The sequence below is a fragment of the Populus alba genome, chromosome 11 (genome assembly GCF_005239225.2).
Source record: "Populus alba chromosome 11, ASM523922v2, whole genome shotgun sequence".
Lineage (NCBI taxonomy): Eukaryota > Viridiplantae > Streptophyta > Magnoliopsida > Malpighiales > Salicaceae > Populus > Populus alba.
In genome coordinates, this window is record NC_133294.1 from 13769481 (window position 1) to 13794751 (window position 25271).

The following is a 25271-nucleotide window of genomic DNA, read 5'->3' on the forward strand; positions in this document are numbered from 1 at the left end:
CACAAAGCTCATAGTCTTGAATAGAAATACTTAATTTCCAACTACAAATCACCTCATTGTTACCTCGTAAGTGCCATAACAAATGGATATTTTTATTCATCATGCAATGCTTAAAAATATTCAAATAAGTGGGATGCTCACAAAACTTAACTAAGCATGCAACTTAAGAACAATTTTTTTTGTGTGTTCTATTTTAATCAATGTCTAAACCCATATCTTTAAGCACTTCTCCTAGCATAACATCACCACGTTGCCTCAAAATGTGTTGGACTAAAGTTTCAAATATGCTTATTTTGATGAAACAAATTATTAATTTTTAAGAACAATTTTTTTTTTGTGTTCTATTTTACTAGATCATATTCTCATTTTAAGGGATATACTTGGGATTCTGGAAGATTAAAGACAAAATTGATTATTTATATCAAGATATCCAAGAATGAAGTTTAGGATGATTAATTACTTAGGATATACAAGCATATTGCATTTATATTTGTTCATGGACCTCTTTGGATTGGTTGCAGTTAGACACAATGGCAAGCAAAATAACTTATACTAGATTGGTGGTCTGCCTTAGCTGGATCAATTTTTTTTCTAGCATATAAAAAGAATGTTAAAGCGCTTAAACATGTTTTAAAGAAGCAATAAAAATCCAAAACTTAGGTCATAATCTTAATTGAATTCTATAAGTAATTTAATAATATGATTGAAAAACAAACAACAACAACAATAAATTAACCAAGATAAACAAACAAATTGAAAATGATTACTGCACAAAATTAACACCTATCAATTTTATAACAAATATATCTTATCAATATTCTAAAAAGATCTCTATAGTTTTACTTGATAACTAAGAAAACAAATAAATAAAATTTAATAAAATAACATCTAAAACACATTTTAAGTCATTTAAGAATAAAAAAGCAGCCAGTCAACAAAATCTTGAAGGGCATAATGAGAAAAAAATATATTTCATTTTAAAAAAATGGATAAAAAACAACAACCCAAGTTAACCCAGGTTAAATTGTCAAACACGCTATCTAAATCATGAGAATGAAATAATCTCATAAAAAAAATAAAAAATTCTGAAGCTTAATTTTTTCAAACCAATATTGAAGGAATAAAATTGAAAAAAAAAAATCAATTTTAAAAAGGACAAAAAAACCTGACCCAAGTCAACTTGAGTTTTGAGATTGAGATAACACTATAAAAAAATTATGAAACTCAATTCAAACCAACCTATTGTTAAAGGGTGAAACTTAAAAAAAAAAATCAATCTAAAAAAAAGTTATGAAAAAAAGTCCTAAATTAACTCGAATTAAACTACGAAACCTATAACCCAAGTCACGAGACTAGAATAACTCCGTAGAAAAGAAAGTGAAAAAAAAATTATGAAGCCCAATCCTCGACCAACTCAATGTTAAATGATGAAATTAAAAAAAAAATATAATTTTAAAAAAAGAACCTAAAAAAAACCAAAGTCAACTCAGATTAACCTTGCCATACCAATTACTTATATCTTAAAACCAGGGTTACCCTATAAAAGTCAAACTAGAAAAAATCACAAAACCTAATTCTCATTCAACTAAACGATGAGGGATGGAAATGAATACAAATTTAATTAAAAAAAGGATGCGAAACAAAAAAAATATCAATAAAAAGAATGACTTGTGTCTTAAAACCATGGTTACCCAATAGAAGGCAAACTAGAAAAAATTACAAAACCTAATTTCCAATCAACTTAATGACTAGAGATGAAATTGAAGACAAATTCAATTACAAAAGGGATACAAAATAAAACAAATAACAATAAAAAGAATATAGATAGAATTTGACTTAAAAATAAAATGACAGGACCCTTTATATTTTGGAGAGAATGCATGCAAAAAACCAAGAATAAAAGAGACAAGATAGAGGAGAAAAAAAGAAGAAGAAAGGGTCACCATGAACCTCCACCGATTACATGTGATGTGCCGCTCGAAAGGCCTCATTAAGTCGTTTCCACCACTACCAAGGAAAGAAGTGTTTTGACACCAGAGAAAGTTGCACACACTGTCAAAGCACAATGTATGTGCTAGCATGTGTGATGCATGTGTTAGCCATTTTGCCACTGTCTATTGGATCAAGTCCCATATATATTTTTTTTCAAATCTGATTTCTCAAGTTTTAATTGCATTGAGCATCAACCGCCGATCAAAATTTTTACTCGGCATTTTAAGATCTCCATATCTAAGCAACCAAAAAACATAGTTAAGTCCATCCCAAATTAACTCAATATTAAATGATCAAATTGAAAAAAAAAATCGAGTGGCCAAAAAAATATTGAATTGAACATTTCCGTCAATTCAATCCTTTATTCTAGAAAGAAAAAGGGTTTGTATATTTGTTTGTTATTTAAACTCGATCCCAATTACTCTAATTTTTTTATATCAATAAAATTTCATTTAATTTTGCCAAACTGAGCATCAACTGAGTGATTAATTTGTTTTATTTCAATTAAGTTAGTCAAGGAAAAAGGTATATCAATCTTAGATAATGTCACTTGAGAAACTAGAAATGTTAAAGACTAAACGATGCTTGAGTTTCCCAGATGAGATATTAAAAGGACAACTAAAGTGTTTATAGTGAAGTTTCTAATTTGAGGGATATTTGTTTTATACGTCATTCAACTTGGTGCCAATCTTTACTGATAATTTTTTTATCCTTCCTAATTTTAAGCTTTGCTCAAACTTCTTTTTTTATTGTATTCACCACATCCATGAAATGGGTTAACAAATTACCAATCAATTATTCAAAGTATAGAGATTAAATAAGTTAACAAAATTAGATTTGATCTTTTTCTCTAATATAAAAAGGTAAATTCATGTTATCATTCAATGCCATCTAAGAGTGTATTCCTTAACTAACTCATTATTTTTTTTCTTCATACTTTGAAAGTTGAACTTGTTTCAGGCCACTTACATGTTAAACTTATATTGGCAAGATTTGTTCATTTCTTAATTTTGTTTCTATATAAATTTTTAAACCATGTCAAGACAACACCACTCAAACTTTCATGTTCCATGTGACATGTTTGAATTTTCAAGAGTCATAGAGATGTGCTATGAAGTGCATATTTCTATAGTATTATTTTTATTAGAGGGCCCTTTCTAAGATAGCCTAGTTTGAAGGGTTTGTTTAAGCAAGCTAATGAGTTTAGGTATCTCGTTTCTTATTTGTTCCATATTATTTTGGTAGTTTTGCTTCAAGAGATATTTCTCTTAATTCTTTATGACTCTAGGATGATTGAAATTTCAAAATATTATTTCTATTTGTTTCATAAAAAAAAACTAAAAAATAACCTACATAAAATAAATATTCATATGGAAAAAAAATCTAATTGAATATAACAATATAGGGAGGAACCCTAAGAGAAGGTTTTAGTCATGTGTGGGTAGGTTGACTAACTAAATTACTTCTAAAAAGGTCCTCAATGCTCATTAATAGACTTTAATAGGTTGAATCAAGGCCAACAAGGTGAAAGAGTATTGACCAGGACCAAAATTTTTTGGTTTACCGATTGCGATCAAACAATCTATCTATAAGAATTTGATGATTTCACGAGTGTTACCCAAGTCAATGACCTATTTGGACATCACTAGTTTCCCAGTGTAACAAAAAAAAAATGTGTGAAAAAGAAAAGTATTTTTTAGGTGCATGAACATAACTCCATATCCAACCTAGACAAAAGGATAGGGTGTATGAAATACAAGTACACAAAAACATTTATATAAAATAAAACAATAAGCATATAAGAATTAATTTAGATAAATAATCATAACAAAGACATTCAGAACATGAATCAAAGCGTAACAACATATATTATCATAAAACCAAGCAAACAAAGCTTAGTCCTAAAAAGTATTCTTGGCAGTCGCCATTATATCACATGAGGCATCTCTGTGAACTATATGTTAAAAGGGTAAAACTAGAAAAAAGAAGTCACCTCTTAATTTTATGGTAACTAAAAACTCTAACTAATCTTCAAAGTTTTGTAGATAAATGGTTAGTTATGTTAAAAAGAAAAATCAAAATCATCCTAAAACATCATATTTAAGGTAAGCTACTTGTTTATTTTTAATTATAAAAGTACCTATTGTATATGCATGCTAATGTTTTGCCTAAACTAGTATACATGTTTTGGTTATTGAAGGTATGAGGCTAATAAGGTTTAGAGCAGTGATTTGAGACTTGGGCCTATTAATAAGGCCCAATCCTTACCTTTTGAACATGGACCTTGGACCCAAGTGGATATTCATGGTTTATTAGGCTTTGACCTATTTTCTTGTGTCATGGTCAACCTTGGGCTGGGGCTTTGATGTTTTCTTTAATTATATTCAAAATAAGCTTGAAGGCCACCATTTGCTCTCAATGAGCCTATATGAGATCGTGTCGATTCAATCCAAAATCACTCTATGTATTAAATGAAAGAAATGCAAAATAAGATTCACACACATCTCATTAACCTATTTACCATGCAATATTTGAGAAATAACCTAATTAGGATTTACAATTCTTAGGTTGATTTTGAATTATAAGAAAAAGAATACAAACAAAAAAAGAATACAAATAAAAAACATTGACATTGATATTTACATGCACAAATTCATTTACCCTTAATGCGATATCTTAAAAAACAACCTAATTAAGATTTACAATTCCCAAATCGATTTTACAAAAAAAAAAATCACACAAAAAAAGCAAACATACAAAAATGTATAAGCTACATTTATATTTACAATATAAAAATCATTTACCCTCAATATGATATTTGAGGAGAAACCTAATAAGAATTTACAACTTTTAGGCTGAGAGTTATGAAAAATAAATAAATTAAACAATATACCTAAATCAACAAAAAAACAACAATAAAAACAAATTCACTCATCAATCAAGCCAAACGTAAATTCATAATAATTAAAAAAATATATAAAAAAAATCAATCAAAATAAACTATTCACTATGTTAAAAATTTAAAAAGACCTTTGAAAACAACTAAAGTCGATTGGAAGCTCCTAAAAGTTGGATCATTAATGATGATGCATGAGTCTTATGCATGGATAGATGATTTAGGTTGTGATATGTCTTTTCACTCACTAACAATATGGGGTCAAGTGCTTTAATAGATCAACATGTTATGACCGAGTTAGTTCAGGCACGAGAATAACGAGATATTGTTGTTATACCACTCGTCTAGTGTGGTGGCTAGTAAGGTAGTCAGGTTTTGATTATGAAAAAAAATATTGATAATGTTTGTGGCTAAGGATAAGAGAAGGTTGTTATTGGCTTTGTGTTGAAGAGAAAAATGAAATGTGGTGACTTGATATGGCTTAGTAGTGTGGTGATGTCAATAACATTGTCTCAGAGGAAGAAAGGGGTAGTCAAGGTTTTGATTTCTTAATCGACAAGGTTATTTATTTATTTATTTGTTGTTTATAGGGAATTTTTCTTCTCTCTTTTTTTTTTTTTTGGTGAAATGGTGCTAGGTTTTTTTTCCTTGTATTTTTCTATGTATGGTCTACTTATTAAAAACCTAAATAGAAAAAATAATATTAAATCTTTATATTATTTATTGCTTGAACTAGGATTTCTTTATAATTTTTCAATTTTACTTGATTCTCCTATTCATTTATTTTTTTTCTTATATGCATGATCTTCTATTATAATATTTGATTCATTGTCATCGTAGGCCCTCTTTTCTTCCTTATTCATCGTTTCACTCCCTCCTCTTTCTCTCTTTTTTTTAATTTATTATTTTGAAAAAAATATTAAAAATGAGGGTTAAAAAATGGGTTATCACATCTAATATAAAGAATCTATATAGGAGTCAAATTTGATATTTAAATAAAACTCAAATATTATACCAATATAAATACATCATCTTACTACTTGAAAAGATATTTAGTCCCATGCAATTTTTTTCTACATTATATTCAATTTATCTTTATTTACAACTTTTGCTTGCTTTATTTATCTTTTTTTACTTTCATTTTATTTTTTTTATTTTTTTTCATCTATTCTTTTTTTTTTCATCTTTTTTTTTTTTATCTATTCTTGTTATTATGTGGTGTGGCTTAGATTAGATATACTTTTTTCAAGTTTGAAATCTTGAAACACCTATGAGGCTACTACCTACCTCTACTTATAATTCAATTCTCGATTATAGTTTCTTCTTGTTGAAAAGAAAAAATAATTAACAGATATTAAAAATTGGTTAGCTAATTAGTCAACAATCATAGCAGAATTATCACCTACCTTTGCACAAGCATTCAGCCATCCTCCTATATGAAGGAGACTTGCTTGCAAGTACCGTTTAAATTGTAATGCAAAAATTGTCCTGCAATGCAATGATGAGGATTTTCAAATTCTTTATTTTTTTATATATATATTTTTAATATTAATACATCAAAACAATTTAAAAATATAAAAAAATATATTTTTTTAAAAAATCAGAATTTATTTAACTCTCAATTAAAACATAACTCCTATTTGAAACACAATTTCAATTTGAAATTATAATAGCATTTGAAATATAATTTGATTCTGATACTAGAATTGAAAAAATAAATAAATAAAAATGAGAGCTGCTTCTTTGTTAAACATGAACAAATGCTTTAGTTCTGAAGAGGAGTGAGACTTGGCGGCATATCGTAATTCAATTAGTGATGCATTTGCAGGATGTACTGCTTGCAGCAGGCATCAACAGGTGGCCAAATCAGCGTGTTCTCCGCATCAGCAACATCTATCTATGAAACCTAAAGCTTGTAAAGGAGAGTCGTAATAAATCCATTCTGTGTTTGAATTCGCTTGGCCACTACAGCATAATCATGTAAAAGATGATTATCAAAATTATCCTTCTTTCTAACCATTAATCAAGTGGCAACATTTAAGTCTGACAAACTATGTCGTATTAGGTCAATAAAAAGATTCCAGCTACCTTGGCTATTTTCAATCTTCTTTACTGCCAGTAATGCTCATGAGATATTGATTCAAATGCTGGCCAAAAGTTTTTGTTGAGAATAACTCAGCAACATGCTTCCTGGCCTCTCCACCCATTCTGCTTGCCATCTGAGGATCCTGAATGAGTTTAGCCATCGCCAAAGAGAAATCTTCAGGGGTAGGGTCACAAAGAAATCCTGTTTCTGCATCCTTAACAGTCTCCACAGGGCCCCCACTATTGCATGCAATTACAGGCTTATGGGCTGCCATTGCCTCCAATGGGACGATGCCAAAGTGTTCATCCTACATTTATTGAACAATTAATATAAAACCCTCTTTTCATCTCAAAGTATGATCAATGTTATAGACTAGTGAAAGGGATCAGACCTTTGGAGTATAAATGACACACAGGCACTGTGAAAGAAGTTTATTTCTCTCAGCTGTTGAGCAGGACGTAACGAAGCTAATCCGAGATGAGACTCCTTCCCTTTCAGCCAGGTGTTTAAGTTCATCCAGGTATTCAACATTCTCTCGCAGTCGACTATCATATCCACCTGAAAGATATATTACAAGCAAGCACTTAATGAGCAAAGTTGGGGTATTACCATTTAAACACGTCTAATTTGTCTTCCCTACAAATCAAGTTAATATTCCAATAGCCCCATCTCAAAAAAATAAAAAATCCCCTTGTCATCTCATGAAAAAATTTGCATATTTCACTCTGTTACAAGAAAATCTGCATTTTGCAGAACACAGCCTTCATAGCATATTTTATATCCATTCCACCCTTTAAAAAAATGCAATAGAAAATTGAAAAGTAATTATGTAAAGTGTGATTTCAATCTTAAAAGTCTTTAGTGAAGGTGCATGTATTCCCCAGTCCCTCCCTTCCTCTTTTTTCAAGAGAGGAAGGTACATGGCCCTTTCTGCAACAAGCATAAGGGGATAAAGAAAACACTGCATCCCAAGTACAAAAACCATTTTCCATATTCATCAATATATGAAATTCTTTGGTAATGTAACCCAGGAAAGAAGCAGATTGAGACTTGCCTGCAATGGTCAAAGTAGCTTCATTTAGTTTTTGACTTTGAAGGGCATGTTCCTCAAGGTTGTGAAGTTTGGCAAAGGCAGAAACTGCCAATTCTATGTTCTTTTTCCTTTCAAAGCGATTTATCGAGAGAAAATTCAACCTATGCCACATGAAACAGATAAGAATAAGATTCAGAACTACTGGTGGGAAAAATGCAATGGAAGAAATTCTTCCATGACATTTCAAGAGCATGCCTAGAGTTACAAGATGCAAGAGATATACAATAATTTTCGTTACTTATAAGAATGAGGTTCATCGAATTGGTCCACATTAACAGCAGGATAAAGAACAGCAGGTCGGATTCCCTGTGCATGAAGACGCTTGAATGTATTTGCAAAGGTAGATGCAGTGAATTTGCTGTTAACAAGTATCATATCAGCCATGCCTGCAGTCCCCAAGAGCAGTTAATGAGAATTGGTAGGTTCAACTGGACCAAAGTTAACACTAAAAAGATATTTCTGGTAAAGAAAAAAAAGCAGATAAATCGGAAACAGACCCGTTGTAATTTCTTCTACAAAGTCAATGGGTTTCCTGTACAACCTTCGGAGAACAGTTGTATGATGAGCAAGTAACAAATCTGGAAAATGACAATAAAAAACCACCTGGATATACAGGACTAGAGTGTAAGAAACCTGAGGCTAAAACCTTTAAACAACAGTTCAGTTCATATCAAAGGCATAGAATATAATACCTTCATTGATTTTTTAAGTTTCATAAGTGGGATGACAACAGAAACCTGATCTGCCAGTATAACATCAAAAGATGGCCACAGGAATAACACGCAAAGGGCAACGAAAATGCACCGCAAATACGCGCACAAGGCATGAAAACGGTAGAATACATGCCGAGGCAGGAAGGAACCATAGACAGTAACAGGGAAGGTACCTGTACAGCCAGCCAATATATATGAATCAGGTGCATCATAGAATTTATCCAAATCAAATACAAGAAACATACCTTGAAGAAGAAGAAAATGAAGATAAAAACAAGTTACCGGAAACAGTTTCTTCAAAGCATCGGTTTTTATCATGATGAGCAGTGAAAATATGAACATCGTGGCCATGGGAGACAAGTTCAACGGCAGCATCGACTATTAATCTTTCGGCTCCACCTATGAATCATTTTAATATACAAAAAAAAGGAGCTTCATTCTGGTTATTTAATTCCTTCTACCATACAAGCATTGAATTCTTTTACAAATCACACGATTGAATTAGCTTCGTAAAATAAATAAACAAAACAAATTTCTAAAATTGAAAAAATGGAGAGAAGGGGAGAAGAAATTTACCTATACCAAGATCTGGATGAATGATGGCAATCTTTAATTTTCTCTCCATTTCTTTGCTCCTCTTGATCTAATTCCAGCGATCAATCGTTAGGGGCCGCAGACTGCGTTGAGGAAGAGAAAGACGTCGTTTTATGCGTAAAAAGCGACTTGTCGTTTGACTATGAGCAGTAAAATAATAAAAAGAAAAAGAAAAGGAAAAGGAAAGAAAGGCTCCGCTTCCGCCCCCTCTCGTATTAAAAACGAATACCGAAAGAAACAATTGATAGGAGGACTCTGTATCCAGTATAGGAGGACTAGAGATCACAATACAAGCGAATTCCTTGGGGACGATTGAGAAGATGACAATAGAAGAGGCAGCGGCAGGCCCTGCAGGCCCTAAGGTTCTCCGTCTGCTCTACTTTGTCGGCGCTGGATGTAAGTGCTGCTTAATTCATGCAATCTATCTATCTATCTATCATCCAACTCAAATCTACTTTTTGGGGGTTTATTTGGCAGTTATTTGCACAGTTGGAATCAACAAGTGGAGAGAAATCGAGCGAAAGTCAATCCTCGAACAACAGCAGCAAGAGAAGAAGATGAAGAGCGATTTTCTGCCTCGAAGCTCCACAAATTCCGTGCAGAAGGCCATCAAATGATCATGTCTCTTCCTCAGGTGGTCCTTTCCTTTTGTGTCGCAGAATTTGTAGTAAATCAACTATTTTGTACTCGTAACAAAATAACTCTTAAACATTTAGGCAACACTCACTTCTTTTTATTTGTGATTTAATTTCTTGATAAAATATATAGTTTTGGCTAATTTATTGCTGGCAACAAATGTCACAGAGAGTTTGGTTGTTCATTGTGAGAGCTGGCAACCTTCAATCCTGAAAATTTTGTATTTCGATCCAATTTCCTTTTGAGCTCAGTAACTTTTGATGCCTGTATGCTCATATCAATTTAGATTTATTTATTTATTTATTGCTAAAAAGCTTGATTTAGTTAAATTTTGGATTTGACCTCTAATTGAAGAAGTCATAGCCGGGAGAGTGTTTTTGAAGGTTGAGCTAGGTGAATCTTTCTTTCCCAAGCTTTTTCCTAATGGACTGTCAAAAGCTTCATTTAAGCTTCCTTATATCATAATCCCTACTAAATACGCCTTATTCATCTACCAGAGTTTGCTTGACTGTTTTACATTTTAGTAATGAAGGTTTTTGATAGTATTTTATTATGTTTAGCATTGTCCCAATACTGCGTTTTGAGGACCCTTTTGATTTTTTAAGGGGCAGAAAAAATAGCATAAAAAAACACCACTGGCATTACAAACAAGGTGTGCTTGGTAGGAAAGATGGGGAGAGGACTGATGCTGTGTTTTCTTTGCTTTCCACGATGGATCAAGACTTGCTTCCTATCCATTTTCAGTTGTAATTTACAATTCTCCCAATCTAGGCAGATTAAGTTTCAGCATTACTCTCCCTTCATAGCCAAAAACTTAGATGGATGAATCATGAGTTAGCGTCCATCTTTTTTCCTCTCCATCTTACCTTTTTACTCTATTCATCTCTCTTTATCAATCCCTCATGAGAAATAGTCTAAGACGGGCATAGATGTTCCATTTTGATAATTTCGTTTTTTAAACGTTATTAATGTTCAGTCATTTAGTATTATGGAAAGAACTTGTTTGTAAAAGACTATGTCTCACCTTAGGCAAACATGAATTTATCTCCTTAAAACCAAAATAAATCATAAATTCTATTAGATGCTCAAGTCACTTGAGCATGAGAAGAAGGTAATGCTTGAGTATGGAAACTTGATGATCATAGAACTCTCGTGCTCCTTAGGAAAGTGTGCACCTCTGCTTGTGGAAGTGCATTGTCTGGAGTAGGTTATCTTTTATGTTACTAAGAAAAGATTTGAACTCAATACCTCTTGAAAGGAGGAGGAATTTTAATGCAAGTGGAGCTACAACTTCTTAGCTTGTCCGGATAAATTTAACATTCTCCTCCTTGATCATAGGTTTCTATAGTTTCATTGACAACAAATTATAACTCTAACTAAGGGCTTAATGTAAACTATACTTCTGCTTTGGAAAATTCTGCACATAAGTAGGAAGAAATACATAACTTTGTGGTAGTGAACGATAGTGAGAGGTGAGGCGGTAGTGTTTTTTTTTTTTTTAGTATTTAGTTTTGTTGATTCATGTCTAAGTGTGATTTTGGTATTGTGGTAGTTTTTATAGTTGTGGTTTGAAAAAAAAAATATTTTAAAAGATATAATTGTAGTTTTTCTTAAACCAAGTTTTTACTATAATTTGACATGAAAAGCAAATTTAAGCAGTGAAAACCAAACAATTTTTGAATTTGTGATCAGCCTAAAATTTTCTCTTCAAGCGCAGCGCACTGTATCACAAAGTCAAACATAGTTATATATGTGGCTGTTGGAAGGTGGTAGTGTATTTATAGTGTATTAGTTATTTGATTTGTGTGCTGCCGCATGTCATAAATTTTTTTTAAAAAAAACCTTGGATATGCAGGTTATTTTCTAAAAAATATTAAAGTATACATAAAAAACTCATGTAAGTATCTAATCAAATAAATTGATATTTATTTATATAAATAAACTAAATAAAAAAAATTGTTAACAATAACTAAAAAAAAGACTGGAAAATTAAGAGATAAATGTAGATAAAGATATTTAATATAAATTATTTACTTAATTGTATTTGATGAATTTATTTATGAAAAATAATCTGTAACAGAAATTGATACACATAAAATTTATTGAATAAAATAAAAGAAAAAAAAATTATATGCAAGGTTGCTCATATTAAAAATATTGTAAAAAAATAAATGTTTTTATTTTAAAAAATAAGTTTAATCTATATAAAAAAAATTATAGATGAATCACATTAATCTCGTAAAAAAAATTAAACACGCTCAATATAATAATAAAATAATCGCTATTTCAAAAATGATATATAAGCCAAAAAATAATAATAGAGAATGAGTATTAATCAAAAACTAAATACAAAAAATTATTTTTAAAAATATACATTAAAAACTATTAGTTTTCTAAAAAAAATTATAAAAAAGAAAAAAAAAATGAAACTAAGCATTAAAGGCCTGGTAAGTCAGGTGTTGTGTGCCTGCTAAGACCAACCTAGTGCCTAACCCACAAAGAAAGGGCCTGCATGCAGGCCTTTATTTTTTTCTAAAGTTAATGGGGTTTACGACATGTCATGTCATCTGTCCCATTCTTTGCTAGAAAAATAGACGTTTCATCTATAATTGTCTAGAATCTGGCTATTTAAGTGGTTGGAAAAACAACCCTATTTTTTCAAACTAAAAACCTATTTTCAACCCATTTTTTAATCTAAAACACCAAGAAAACACTGTTGGAACATTTTCTAACCAACCCATGGCCTTCAAAAAAGCAAAAAAATGCCACAAAACCCATAATCAACACGAAATAAAAAAAAAAAATCTTTCATTACTCATATCTATTTTTTTAGGTGTTTTTAAGATGAAAAAAAATACTTAATCTTAATTCCCCTAATCATATAGAACTATTTGACATAAAAATTGAACCTTTATTTTTTTTTCTAAAGTTAATGGGGTGTACGGCGTGTCGTCTGCCCCATTCTTTGCCAGAAAAAATAGATGAGTCATCTATAATTGTCCTGAATATGACTATTGTGGTGGTCAGAAAAATAGGACTCTTGTTTTTCCAACCTAAAAACCTATTTTCAACCCATTTTTGAATCTAAAACACAAAGAAAACACCATTAGAAGTTAGAACATTGTCTAACCAACCTAAGACCTTCAAAAAAGCAAAAACAATGCCACAAAACCCAAAATCAACACGAAACAAAAAATCTTTCATTACTCATATCTATTTTTTTAGGTGTTTTCAAGGTAAAAAAAAAAAAAAGCACTTAATCTTAACTCCCCTAATCATATAAAACCATTTGACATAAAAATTGATCGTTTTAGTAGTTGGAATCGTTGCCGATAACTTTCTCTCTTTAAGTCGGAATCTGATGCCCCCCCCCTGGCCCCTCTTCTAATAGAAAGGGACTAAAAAGAGAAAAATGAAGTAATGGCACCAAAATGTAATGGTTGAAAATTATAAGGACCGATTACCTAATAGTTTTAAAAGATAAATCACTAAAATAAACTTTTTAAACAAATTGTAGAGTTGTCGTCCATGTTACCAATGTTTTTTTTACTTAAGCTCTCTTTCTTTTAATTTACCATAAAAAAAAAATGCAATTGAGTTTTAATTTAGGCTCAACATGGCTCAATTGTGCAAAACAAAAAACCCAGGGACCAAATTAAAATTTTTCAAAAACCTCACTATTGAAATATACAATGAATGTAAGAATATGAATAGTAAAATAGTTATACTAAAAAAGCCACATGTTTTATAATTTCTTATAATTGGGATCGGCTAGTCTATGGTTTTCCTTTTTGTTTTTTTAAACAAAAAGATGCTTAGGATGACAAACCAAGAGCTCATTTATTTTTGCATTTTAAAAGTGTTTTTTTAAAAAAATTTATCTTTTTTCTTTACTTCAAATTTTTTTTATATATTTTTATATCATTTTAATATGCTAATATCAAAAATAAATTCTAAAACAAATATATTATTTCAATATATTTTCAAGTGAAAATGATTTTAAAAAACAATTGTGATCATAATACCAAATGGACTCCAAGTGTATTTGGGCAACCCAACCCTAAGCCTTATGTTTTTTTTTTTAAAAAAAAAAAAAAAACTAATATGGGTCCTTATTTTTTAAAAATACATTATAAAATTGTAGTATTTATGTGAAATATCCTTTACTTTAGAAAAGTTATATAAAACGGTGACAAAAGTTTGTTCATATATATATATATATATATAAGATAGTGTCAAATCACATTAAAAAAAAAAAAAAAGAATGTAAGTAAGTTATTTTTGGCATCTATATAGCAATAAAAAGTCATTTTTACATCAAAATTATAATTATTTTTATCAAAAAGTTAAAATTTTAACAATCATTGTAATATTTTATTTATTTATGATAATTTAATTAAAAATATTAATTTTATTTCTTTCAAATTAAAAATTATAATGGAAAATTTATACTTATTAACTAAAAAAAACATTTATACTATAATTTAAAGTTATGCCACTAACTAAATATAAAAATGCAAAAAATAATAATTTTAATATTCTAGATTGCAAAAAACTATTTGCATATGAAAGAAAAATATTGCATTATTCATTATTTTAGTTTTTTATTTAAGAAATAATGACAAACTTGTAAATAAAAAACTATAAAGAACCTCTAAAATGTATTTTTCAAACTTAGTACAAATTTGAAAAACTTAATACTAATCATTCCATTATCTACTAGATGGAGAAATATTGCTAAATATAAAGTTTCGGGTTTTCTTTTCAACTTTGTTTTCTTAGTATTACTATAATTTTGAACAATCTTAAATAAAAACCAACTCAACACATTTTAACAATTGATGACCACAAAAACAATGACCTCTTCTCTCCATGTCATCGAATCAAAGAGGGGTGACCCAATTTACCTCCTATCAACATCTCGATCGTTGCCCTTTCAACTTTAGAAATGCCAATCATTGAGTGCCCCTTCTCTATCACATTGTCCATCTCTTTTGGCTTTCCCCAGTACAAATGATAAACCTAACAAAAACCACCTCGTCATCTTTCTCTTTTTGTTAGCCTAAGCCATAGCCTCTTACCATCATCACAATAACAACAACATCGTCCTGCCAACAAATATGATTAATGACAACAATCACCTATTCATCAGAGAATGAGAGGAAGATGAGAGAGCTCAAACCAAAATTATCTCTTATCTTCCTCGTTAGTTAGAGGTGCTCTTGCCTTACTCATTGGTGAGGATAAGTGGTCAATGCATTTGTGATTCAATGGCCACAAATCATCGTCTTACCTCTAGTTTTGATTTGATCTTTATTAATGTGATTGCCATGTTTTTTGAAACTATTATGAATTTGTAGCATGTTTGCTCATTGTTTCTTATTTCTTTTTGTGTCCTTTTTTATTAAAGTTTGTTCTTATATTTTTATAAATATTCAAAGTGTGTTGGTGGTGATGTGTTTTGTGTTTAAGTTCTTGCTTATGTTTGTATTAGTTTTTATATTTGCATAAAACTCATGTTTTAGGTTTAGAACTATAGTTTAAAAATGATTTGTTTATTGTCGTGTTGATTTTGATGTTAATTTCATGATCATTTTGTGTTTAGTTGGTTTTTCATGTTGAATTCATGTCATGATAAATGTTTTATGATGAATTGATAATCAATAATTATGCATATTAGGTCTAATAATAAATTCAAATATAAAGTTAGAAAGTAAATTTTACATTGAATATATATTAAATCAATCCAAATACCAAAAAAAATAAAATGAAACTACATGAAAACCTAAAAATTTAGGTTTCAAATTGAAATTGTGATTTTAAAAAATTTTACAACAAAGAAACCAAAACGAATATTTTCAAATTTGATAAAATCACCAAAAAATGATTTTCATAAGAAGAATGGAATTGACACAACATTGTTCATGCATGTAAATCTGAATTTAAATCTAAAATAAAAAAGTATAACTTGCATACAAAAATCAAAATTAATACAACCACATTTGCATATAAGGTTTCAAAACTATAGTTTGAAGTACAAAATAATGACTTATATATATATATATATATAAACTGATATGATAACAAATATGCCCATAACATTATATGCAAATGTGGAATTTATATTTGGGATAACATATTAGGAACCTAATGGGTCAAGTTTTTTCTACATGAAAATATCAAATCATATGATATAATTTATAGTAATCATTTTTTTTGAAAAAGTTAAGTATAATTAAGAATTTGAAATAAATATGCATCTACTACGAATGAATATATATATATAATGTTTGTTAATTGTTTTTATTCAATTTCAGTTGATAAAATTTATATAGATAGTTAATAAGTTTCTATAAAAGTCAAGAGAGACGAAATAAATCACATGCTTTTCACGTAATTAAACTCATAATTAATGATAAACTATAATTAAATAACAACTTTGTACTGAAAAATAATTCTTAATAAAATAGTTATTTTTAATTCTCTCATCTCTTGAACCTAGATACAAAAATGAAAAAGAATCCTTCCTCAATTCTTTAAAGTTGCTGGAAGTTCTTAAAATTCAATAAAAGTTATTAAAATTCAAAACAGAAAAAAAAAAATAGAGGGAGGGGTCAAACTTTCTTATAATTAATATTTAATTTGTAAATAAAAGTAAATTTAAAATTAAGTATAATTTGATAAAATAATTATATTATTATAAAATCATTTTAAATTATCAACTCAACTCATTTAATGAATAAAATATAACCAATTAACCATTTAACAAAACTATTTGTTACAAATAATATCTTGTTGCATTGAAACATATAAATGATGACTAATATTGAAAGTGGTAAAATGAAATGGTTGAATAATTGAAAGATGAGATTATTTAGGAATGCATATTGAATGTTAGGATTACACATTGAATTTCTAAAAATAGATCTATAATAATAATAATAATAAAATGTTTGTGATTGTTCTAGAAAAAATGAAGCACAAGATATAATAGATTTAGAACAATTATTGTATGAGGTCTACCCAATACTAGATGCAGAGTTACATAATAGATCGATATGAATATTATGAGCTTCTCGTAATAAAACATGTCGTTGCTAATACCTTTTTTTTAATTCCTTTTTCTATACTCCAAGCTTGAAGAAGAAAGAGATAAGAGGTTTCCATGGATGTGATCATAAATTTATAATAGAGTACGAACACAATGATTAAATTCTTTATTTTCATGCAAAAGGATACTAGATTATTTGGTATAAACCTTTTTTATCTTTTCTAATGCAATTTCTAGATCATTATATTGTGATTTTAAAACTTTTCATATATATAAAAATAAAATATAAAAAATAGAAATATATAGAATAGAAACGACATTTTTAATGTCAATGACACAAGAGAAATATATATATATATATATATATATATATATATATATATATATATATATAAACAACACATCATAATGATTCAAAAATTAATTTTGAAGTAGAAAATGTTATGAATTCAAACTATGTGAAGTTTCAAAAATAATCTAATTTTTATTTATCTATTTGTCTTGAAACTAACTTTTAGCCAAGATTTGGAGGACAGTTTTGGACAGCATCAGATAGATTTATCCCATTCATCAAGTTGCAAACTTTATCATAATAGATAGATAATATTTTTGTTGCATACGTGGCTCACGGTCCATATATACTATCATTTTCTGCAAGTATAATCCGAATCTCCCTTTTTTAGACAAACAAATTTGCCCCGGTTATATTAAAAATTGAAATAATTATAATCATTGTAAGCTTCAACAAAAGTTAAAAGAAGCGAGATAAATCACATGCTTTTCACGTAATTAAATTCATAATTAATAATATGTAATCTATAATTACTTTATATCAAAAAATATTTTTTAATAAAATAAAAATGCTAATATGAGTGTTTGGAAATGTAGTAATAATTATATTTTAAATGTATTTTTCTTAAAAATACATTAAAATAGTATGTTTTTTTTTATAAAAATTATTTTTAATATTAATACATCAAAAATTTTTAAAAATATATCAAAAATAATTTTAAATAATGTTTTTCTTTTTTTAAAAAAAACTTTTTGAAATACCATTCTAAATTTAGGGGTGAGTAAAAAAAAATAAAAAAAATTGATTAAACCGAGAAAACTGAACCATGGAAAAAATTTGATTAAATCGATTTAATTTTTTTAAAAAACTAACCGATTCAATTTGATAAGCCTGAAACTGAAATTGAAAATACAGAGACAAACCGGAAAAAAATTAAACCAAACCAGAACAAAAACCAATTTAATTTTTGGTTTGAACTAGTTTTTTTTTTCTAAAATTTTAAACTAAAATTGATTGGTCTGAATCCATTTTGATTTAAAAAAAAAAACCTAATTTAATTTTTTTTTTTTTTAATAAAAACCAAAGAAACCAAAAATAATTACCCTATCTAAACCGCCACCACACAGACACCGTTAAAACCAAAGTTTTCCGCTTTTACTGTCCCTTTCTGTTTAATTTTCAGACCCAGTCAAAAAAATTCCTACCTCCATCGCCATCGCTTGACCTTTCACTTTCTAATCACACTAGTCTCATGTCCCCATCTCCCTTCAACCAATACAGCCGCGCCACCTTTTCAAATCTAACATCTGTCATTCGTCTGTCTAAGTGAAAATCATACAGCCACGTCACTTTATAAACCGTTTCCGTTTCCAACCATAATAATTTAAGCAAATATAAATTGTCTATCTCACTCTCTGTTTTCCTTTTTATTTTTATTTTTTAAAGTTTGAAGACGGAAACACTCAAAATCGCAAAAAAAAGAGGGCACCCCCCCCCCAATTTTCTGCCTTAAAATGTCGCTGAGAAGATCGATTTTATCGCGAAGGTTCTCGAGATCCTTTAATAACCAGAACAGAAACGAACGAAATGCAGTGGAATCGGGGAGACTCGGTGGTGAGTTATGGGCGGAGTCGGATGGGTGGGGGAGTATGCTACCTGAGTTGTTAGGAGAAATAATAAAACGAGTTGAGGAGAGTGAGGATCGGTGGCCTCAGAGACAAAGCGTCGTCGCTTGTGCTTGTGTTTGTAAGAAATGGAGAGATGTTACCAAAGACATCGTCAAGTCTCTTCCTAATAGTAGTAGTAGTAATAAAGCAAGTCCTGGCAAAATTACTTTCCCTTCTTGCCTTAAACAGGTCAGATTTTTTTTTTTTAATTTATTTTTACAAGGAATATTCTATCATTGTGATTGGATTTGGTAATGAAGGTTTTGGTTTAAGATAATTGGAGTATTTAATTATATTGGTTGAAGTAATTGGGGATGCAGGGACTAAGATTTTGTGAATTTGTTTTAATTGTGCTCCATAATTTACCTTGATTTTTCTTTCAATGCTATTAAGTTATGCATTTTTATTTTTATTTTTATTTTTATTTTTGTGGAAAATGAAAACCCAAGAATTTAAATTTTGGATGCAACTGTAGAAAGCAAATAACTTTGATTTTTGAGCTGTGATAATATAAAGGTTTGAATTATTATTATTTTTTGGGTTCTAACAATTGGTTAATCCAGCTTCTATGGTTTCACAATATGATAATCTAGTCTTTTGTGTTTGAAGGAATTGCATTTTAGAATATCCATCTATGTTTAGAGATTTTTGATATATTAGGGGGGCTATTGATATTTGCATTGGTGAAAGTTGTAGGTTTACGACCTGCTTGTGGGTTTGAATCTCGGAAAGTTGAAAACAACCATTTCTTTAGAAAATGCTGGAGGATATTTTCATCGATTACTACTTCCCAGATGCCACTTTGGTTGGGTCTCCATCTGGGAAATTGTGTTTTATATTTATATGTATGTTTATATGTGTGTGTGTGTCGATGGGATCATTCTTTTGCCTGAGATTTTGGAGATATTCTTGTCAAATATCCATCAGTAGATATGGTATATCTGGTAATCTTGTCACCTTCTGGATTCCCTATTCAGCTTCCTGATCTGTGCTGCGTGACTTGCTGCAATTGTTGATCAATTATGCTTGCAAATTTTGAAATTGGTGGTTCCTTTTCTTTTCATTTGTAAATGCAGCCAGGTCCACGTGACTTGCCCCATCAGTGTCTTATTAAACGAAATAAGAAGACTTCAACATTTTACCTATATCTTGCTCATACTCCATGTAAGTATATATTGGTAGACATGTTTTTGCAAATTATGAAGATGTGCGGAGGATCTTTCTATACACTTTTGCAGCTATTTAGTTTGACTGAGTAAATCGTTGACATATGACTTGCTTGTACCAAAGATGAAAGAGACATGATTCATTTTGTCAACTTGTAGGATGACTTTTGTCTAGGTAGATGTAATTGATTGTGACCCTATGCTTATTCAAATCAACTTGACTCAGTCCTTATTTGATATCAAGTATTCTTGTCAATATAATAAACTTGACTGATTAAGGTGTCTCACCTATATATTGACTAGCATGTAATGTTAAATTGAATTTTAAAAAAATAAAAGGTAGAAGGAAAAAAAAAAGAAGGTAAAAAAAACTTTAAATATGGAGTTGAATGGTGGTAAACCATGGGTGATAAAATGTTTTTGGTTTCATCAATTGTGTATGGTTTTAAGAAGTGCCTCATGATGGTCAATGGTTCAACATAAATTTGTAACTGTGCCTGGAAACTTGGATCAAATGTTTCTTATGTAAACATGAAATCTTGTGTTAGATATGTTTCTTCAAAAATCTGTTAGTAAATGGCCCTGGCACAACTTTGTGATATGTTTTTTCAAATTTTGTCAAATAGACAAATTATGCATATTCTTCATCTGTTAATTCACGTTTTATACCCAGGATGATGCAGGACAGCCTAGGGGCTGTTCAGAATCTGACTTTTAGAGGTTGTTAAAAGTGATGTCAATAGTAATTTTATGGTTTGAGCTGATCTTTTCATTGTTAAGATTAGATGGACTTGAATGCGTGGATGTTTAGAAACTCAGTGGAGGTTATTTGATGGTTGGAATATAGGATTTAACTTGCTGAAATGTGTAGAAACTATTAGTTACTCTAATAGGTTATCTAGGAGTCACACCTAGAGGATAAAAAATCCTAAGCTTCACACCTAGGAAGATTGACTCACACAATCAAAAGCAAATTTCTGTAATTTCACTAATAAACTGTAAATAAAATATTGAAAGACTACATAACCTTTATATAGAGATACAATAAGGAATTGTTTTCTATATAAAAAATCTGTTTAGAATAGGAAAAACCTAAAAAAGATAATTACTTGAGAACTAAAAAAATACTAAATAGAAAATAACCTAGATCTAGACAATTTTTCCAGATTTTCTAGCAAATATGAAAATTACAGAAATACCCCTTATATAAAAATACATTAATCTGGCTTCTTTTGTTGTCTGCATCATAGGATCTCTAACTTGAAATATTCCTTCTGTGTTCATCATCATGTGATAGGACGTAGAAATCTGGCAAGTTGTGTGCTTTTAAGGGGCAGTTTGTGACAGGCTCTGTCATAGCAGAAACTGTTGCATGCAAAGACATGTTTAGATTGTATCAATCAACACCTATGGGTTTTGTATTAGAAATTTCGTTGCTGCTCTATTGAAAAGTTCTGGAACTTGCACCACGAAGAGTTGGTGCTCAAGCAAAATGTAAAGTAAAAAAACAAAGTATAATTTTTCTGTCAGGTACTGGTTTCTCAAGCACATATGGAAAGTAAATCATGAAAATGTTTGGTTGGAGAAAATTAGATTGGAATTGTAGTCACATTTCTTTAATGATACTGGTTTCAATTTTTTTCTGTTACAGCAGTGGTTCACATTATTGTTCTTGCTTTTGGTAATTATGGAAATAATCATTTGAAGGATGTTGTAAGCCATGTATGGAAAGATACACAATTTGAGGTGCAAGTAAGCAATACTGAACAGCAAAAAAGCAATACTGAATGATAAAGCTAATAATGAATGGCAAGATTTGGTATGCAGTGTTCACAGAAGTTTGTAAACTTTTAGTTGCAAACTATGTTCTAGTCTTACTTACTGGTTTTCCATTGCTAGATTTCGGTTTGTCATCAAAAACTTTTGGCTGCATCATTTGACTGGCATAATGTAAAACAATTGAGCTTTGGCTCATTATTCTCTTCTGTTTTTCTTACTAGCATTTATGGATAAGGGGAAGTTTCTTCTAGCAGCACGGAGGTATAGGCACAGTGCTCACACAGAGTATATCATCTCACTCAATGCTGATGAATTATCCCAAGGAAGTAATGCTTATGTTGGAAAGTTAAGGTAAGGTATTTTTGTATCAAAACAAGTTCTGGTTTGTTGTTTTCAAAATAATGCACTTCCTGGATATAGTTACCACTTCCCAGCAATTTGTGCCTGGACGCTTAGGAACCATTTACTCACAGTTGCTAAGAATCTACATCGCATTTTACTTTTACTCGTTTTAAGTATGGTATTGTTTATTCTCATAGTCATGCTTTGCGTTCACATGAATTACAGTGCTGGGACAATCTAGTTTTCAGGTTTTTTTCCTCAAATTATTGAGATCATTTATCTTTTGATTCATAATACATGGCATTTCATTGAAGTAATGTGGATCTGATTTGGAACAATACCTAGTTTAGAGTCTTGCAAAAATAATATAAAAAGATGGGGGCTTTGGGATAATTAGTGATAATGTAACAAGTCATATGAAAATGATTCCATTTTCAACTTTAAATATTGCAGTTCGGACTTTCTCGGTACCAACTTCACAATCTTTGACAGCCAGCCACCACACAGTGGTGCAAAGCCCTCGAGTTGCAGAGCTAGCCGGCGATTTGCAAGCAAGCAAATAAGCCCCCAAGTTCCAGCAGGCAATTTTGAAGTTGGGCAGGTCTCTTATAAATTTAATCTCTTGAAATCTAGAGGTCCAAGGAGGATGGTTTGCTCACTCAAGTGCCCAGTGCTGCAAGAAACAATCAATGACAAAAATCTTGACAATTCAAAGATGAATGGACTGGAGTCTGCTTCCTCTGGTTGTACAGTTTTGCGGAACAAAGCCCCAAGGTGGCATGAGCATTTGCAATGTTGGTGCTTGAATTTCCATGGTCGGGTAACGGTAGCTTCAGTGAAGAACTTTCAACTAGCTGCAACTATGGACCAAAGCCAGCCTGGAGGGAGAGGAGATGAGGATACTGTCCTCCAGTTTGGGAAGGTAGGCGACGATACTTTCACCATGGATTATAGGCTGCCACTCTCAGCTTTTCAAGCATTTGCCATATGCCTTACTAGCTTCGGCACGAAACTGGCATGTGAGTAATTTATATGCTATTATTATGATGTTGAAATTATGGATTCCTCTGCATGTTTTGTTATCAGTCCTGTTAAAATCATTTCTACAAATGCTGTTTGGCTGGAAGAAGCCAATGATGTAAATGTTATGTATTCATGACAGGAGTTTCAAAATTTTCCATTCCCAGCAATTTCTCCTTTTCAATCTTTGGTCTCTGCTTTCTTCACTAAAGCACTTGAGAGCAATTGTGTGCATCCATAAGGTAATCTTCAACAGCATACCAAATCATTCTTCAGAAAGGAAACACAAGTCTGTCTTAGACCTGTTTGTTTCATAGAAAATAGAGATTTGGCTTGATTTTTAAAAAAGTGTATTTTTTTATGTTTTGAGCAGAAAATATTGTCTAGAAGTTATCAAAAATATTTTTTACTCTTAATAAATTATCAACCAATTATAAATTATTTTCTAAAGTTATTTTATTTAGTTTGGAATCATTGTGATGGAAATTTCTTAATCCAAACTTAATGACTTCTAATTTGAGAAAGTTTACCTCTTCAATCTAGAGATCCTTTATAATTTCTATTTAACTAATTAAATTTCATTTTATATCAAATATAACATTCATCATTATATAAATGCTAAAAAATATATTTTTATCTTTGATTTGATGAGAAAATTATTTCTAAATAGAAATTAAGTAATTATTCCAGAATTAAAAAAAAGATTATATTTTACTTATTCTAAGTTAAAGAAAATCATAATGTCAATTCTGTATTTTAAAAAATAAATCTATTTAGTTTAAACTTAGAGATCAAGTATTAAAGTTTTCATTGTTCATTCGTATAATTATATCAGGGTAGTAACAACTTAGAATTTTAAGTCATAGTTTTTCAATCAAATAAATTGAGTTTCGTACCACCATTTTTTTGTTAGTTCATCAGAGGTATGCCTTTTTATATTTAAAAATCTTCATTGAGTTTGTAGATCGGTTGTGGTTTTTGTGCTTTGTTGATCTCCCCTATCAACAACTATAACTATATTTGTTTCATTAATTTTTTTCATACGTATTCTTAAAAGTTTAATCACTTATATTTAATGTTTAATGATTATCTAAATTATGATTTTATTATAAACATGACCTAAAGATTAAATATAAATAATATAAAAATTATTACAACCAACAAATAAATCTCGATGCGTAACTACTTTATCAAACAAGGTGAAGGTTCAAATCTGTTAGCATAAAAAAAGAAAAAGATTTTATGGTACTTAGAAAATAAATAATGACATCTTATTATTTACTTTTTATGCTCACTTGAAAAAAACAAAAAATATAAGTAAGAAAGATAGATACGAAATGGAGATATTTTTATCAGTTTTGATGGTTCATAAATTTTTTTCTTTTTTTTTTTTGTATTTGTTAGCTAAGAAGATATCATTAGTTATTCTCCGCGTACCATAAGATTTACCTAGTGAACTCTCATTGTTAAATGGAACCTATTGAACTCTCATTGTTAAATGAACCAATTGACACTAAAAATTTAAGATTTATCATATAATTTCTCTTATTTTTAAATTTTAGTTCTCTTTATTGAATTTTCTCTTTTCTTAATAAATTTTAACAAACTAATTATTAAATAGCATAAAAGGCTGTAATTGAATTAAAAACAATTGAGAAAAAATTAAAAAGAAGAAGAAGAAGAAGAAGGTTAATGTGGATTTCTATAGCATCTTACCTAGGTATTTTAATATATATTGTAATTATTTATCCCCGTGAGATTAAGAATGTCTTTACCCCAATTATAGCATAATTTATCCACAGTTTTGAATCAAAATGAACTTAATAACTTCAATCTTTTTTGTTTGAATATCACAAACTATCTTGCGTGCATTAACTTTTTTTTTTTTTTTTCAATATATCACATGCTTTCATAACACGTTTTGTGTTTCTATATTCTCATCTA

At 29.8% G+C, this 25271-nt stretch overlaps 3 protein-coding genes and 1 pseudogene across 5 annotated transcripts; 2 read left to right on the forward strand and 2 right to left on the reverse strand.

Annotated features, from left to right (window-relative positions):
• Window positions 1-6801: 6801 nt before the first annotated feature.
• LOC118038297 (uncharacterized) lies at window positions 6802-9534 on the reverse strand. Of its 2 annotated transcripts, XM_073412494.1 has the most exons (9): window positions 9357-9534; window positions 9063-9179; window positions 8760-8953; window positions 8565-8670; window positions 8306-8453; window positions 8029-8168; window positions 7366-7532; window positions 6977-7281; window positions 6802-6853 (listed from the first exon to the last, which is right to left on the reverse strand). In XM_073412494.1, exons 1-8 carry the CDS (start codon window positions 9403-9405, stop codon window positions 6988-6990), a joined length of 1215 nt encoding a protein of 404 aa, XP_073268595.1. In that variant the 5' UTR covers window positions 9406-9534; the 3' UTR covers window positions 6802-6853; window positions 6977-6987. The 2 variants fall into 2 exon arrangements, with proteins under 2 accessions (XP_073268595.1, XP_034900511.1); XM_035044620.2 differs by having other exon boundaries at window positions 6802-7281; window positions 9357-9533.
• A 51-nt stretch (window positions 9535-9585) lies between these two features.
• LOC118038299 (uncharacterized) lies at window positions 9586-10152 on the forward strand. Its single transcript, XM_035044623.2, has 2 exons — window positions 9586-9770; window positions 9852-10152. Exons 1-2 carry the CDS (start codon window positions 9695-9697, stop codon window positions 9989-9991), a joined length of 216 nt encoding a protein of 71 aa, XP_034900514.1. The 5' UTR covers window positions 9586-9694; the 3' UTR covers window positions 9992-10152.
• Window positions 10153-16738: 6586 nt separating this feature from the next.
• LOC118038319 (putative protein TIC 214 N-terminal part) lies at window positions 16739-18570 on the reverse strand (annotated as a pseudogene).
• Window positions 18571-18789: 219 nt separating this feature from the next.
• LOC118038298 (tubby-like F-box protein 7) lies at window positions 18790-23511 on the forward strand. 2 transcript variants are annotated; one of them, XM_035044622.2, is made up of 5 exons: window positions 18790-19209; window positions 20097-20184; window positions 22187-22316; window positions 22761-23326; window positions 23470-23511. In XM_035044622.2, coding segments are annotated over exons 1-5 (1128 nt in total). In that variant the 5' UTR covers window positions 18790-18867; the 3' UTR covers window positions 23472-23511. The 2 variants fall into 2 exon arrangements, with proteins under 2 accessions (XP_034900513.1, XP_034900512.1); XM_035044621.2 differs by having other exon boundaries at window positions 22761-23511.
• Window positions 23512-25271: the final 1760 nt, after the last annotated feature.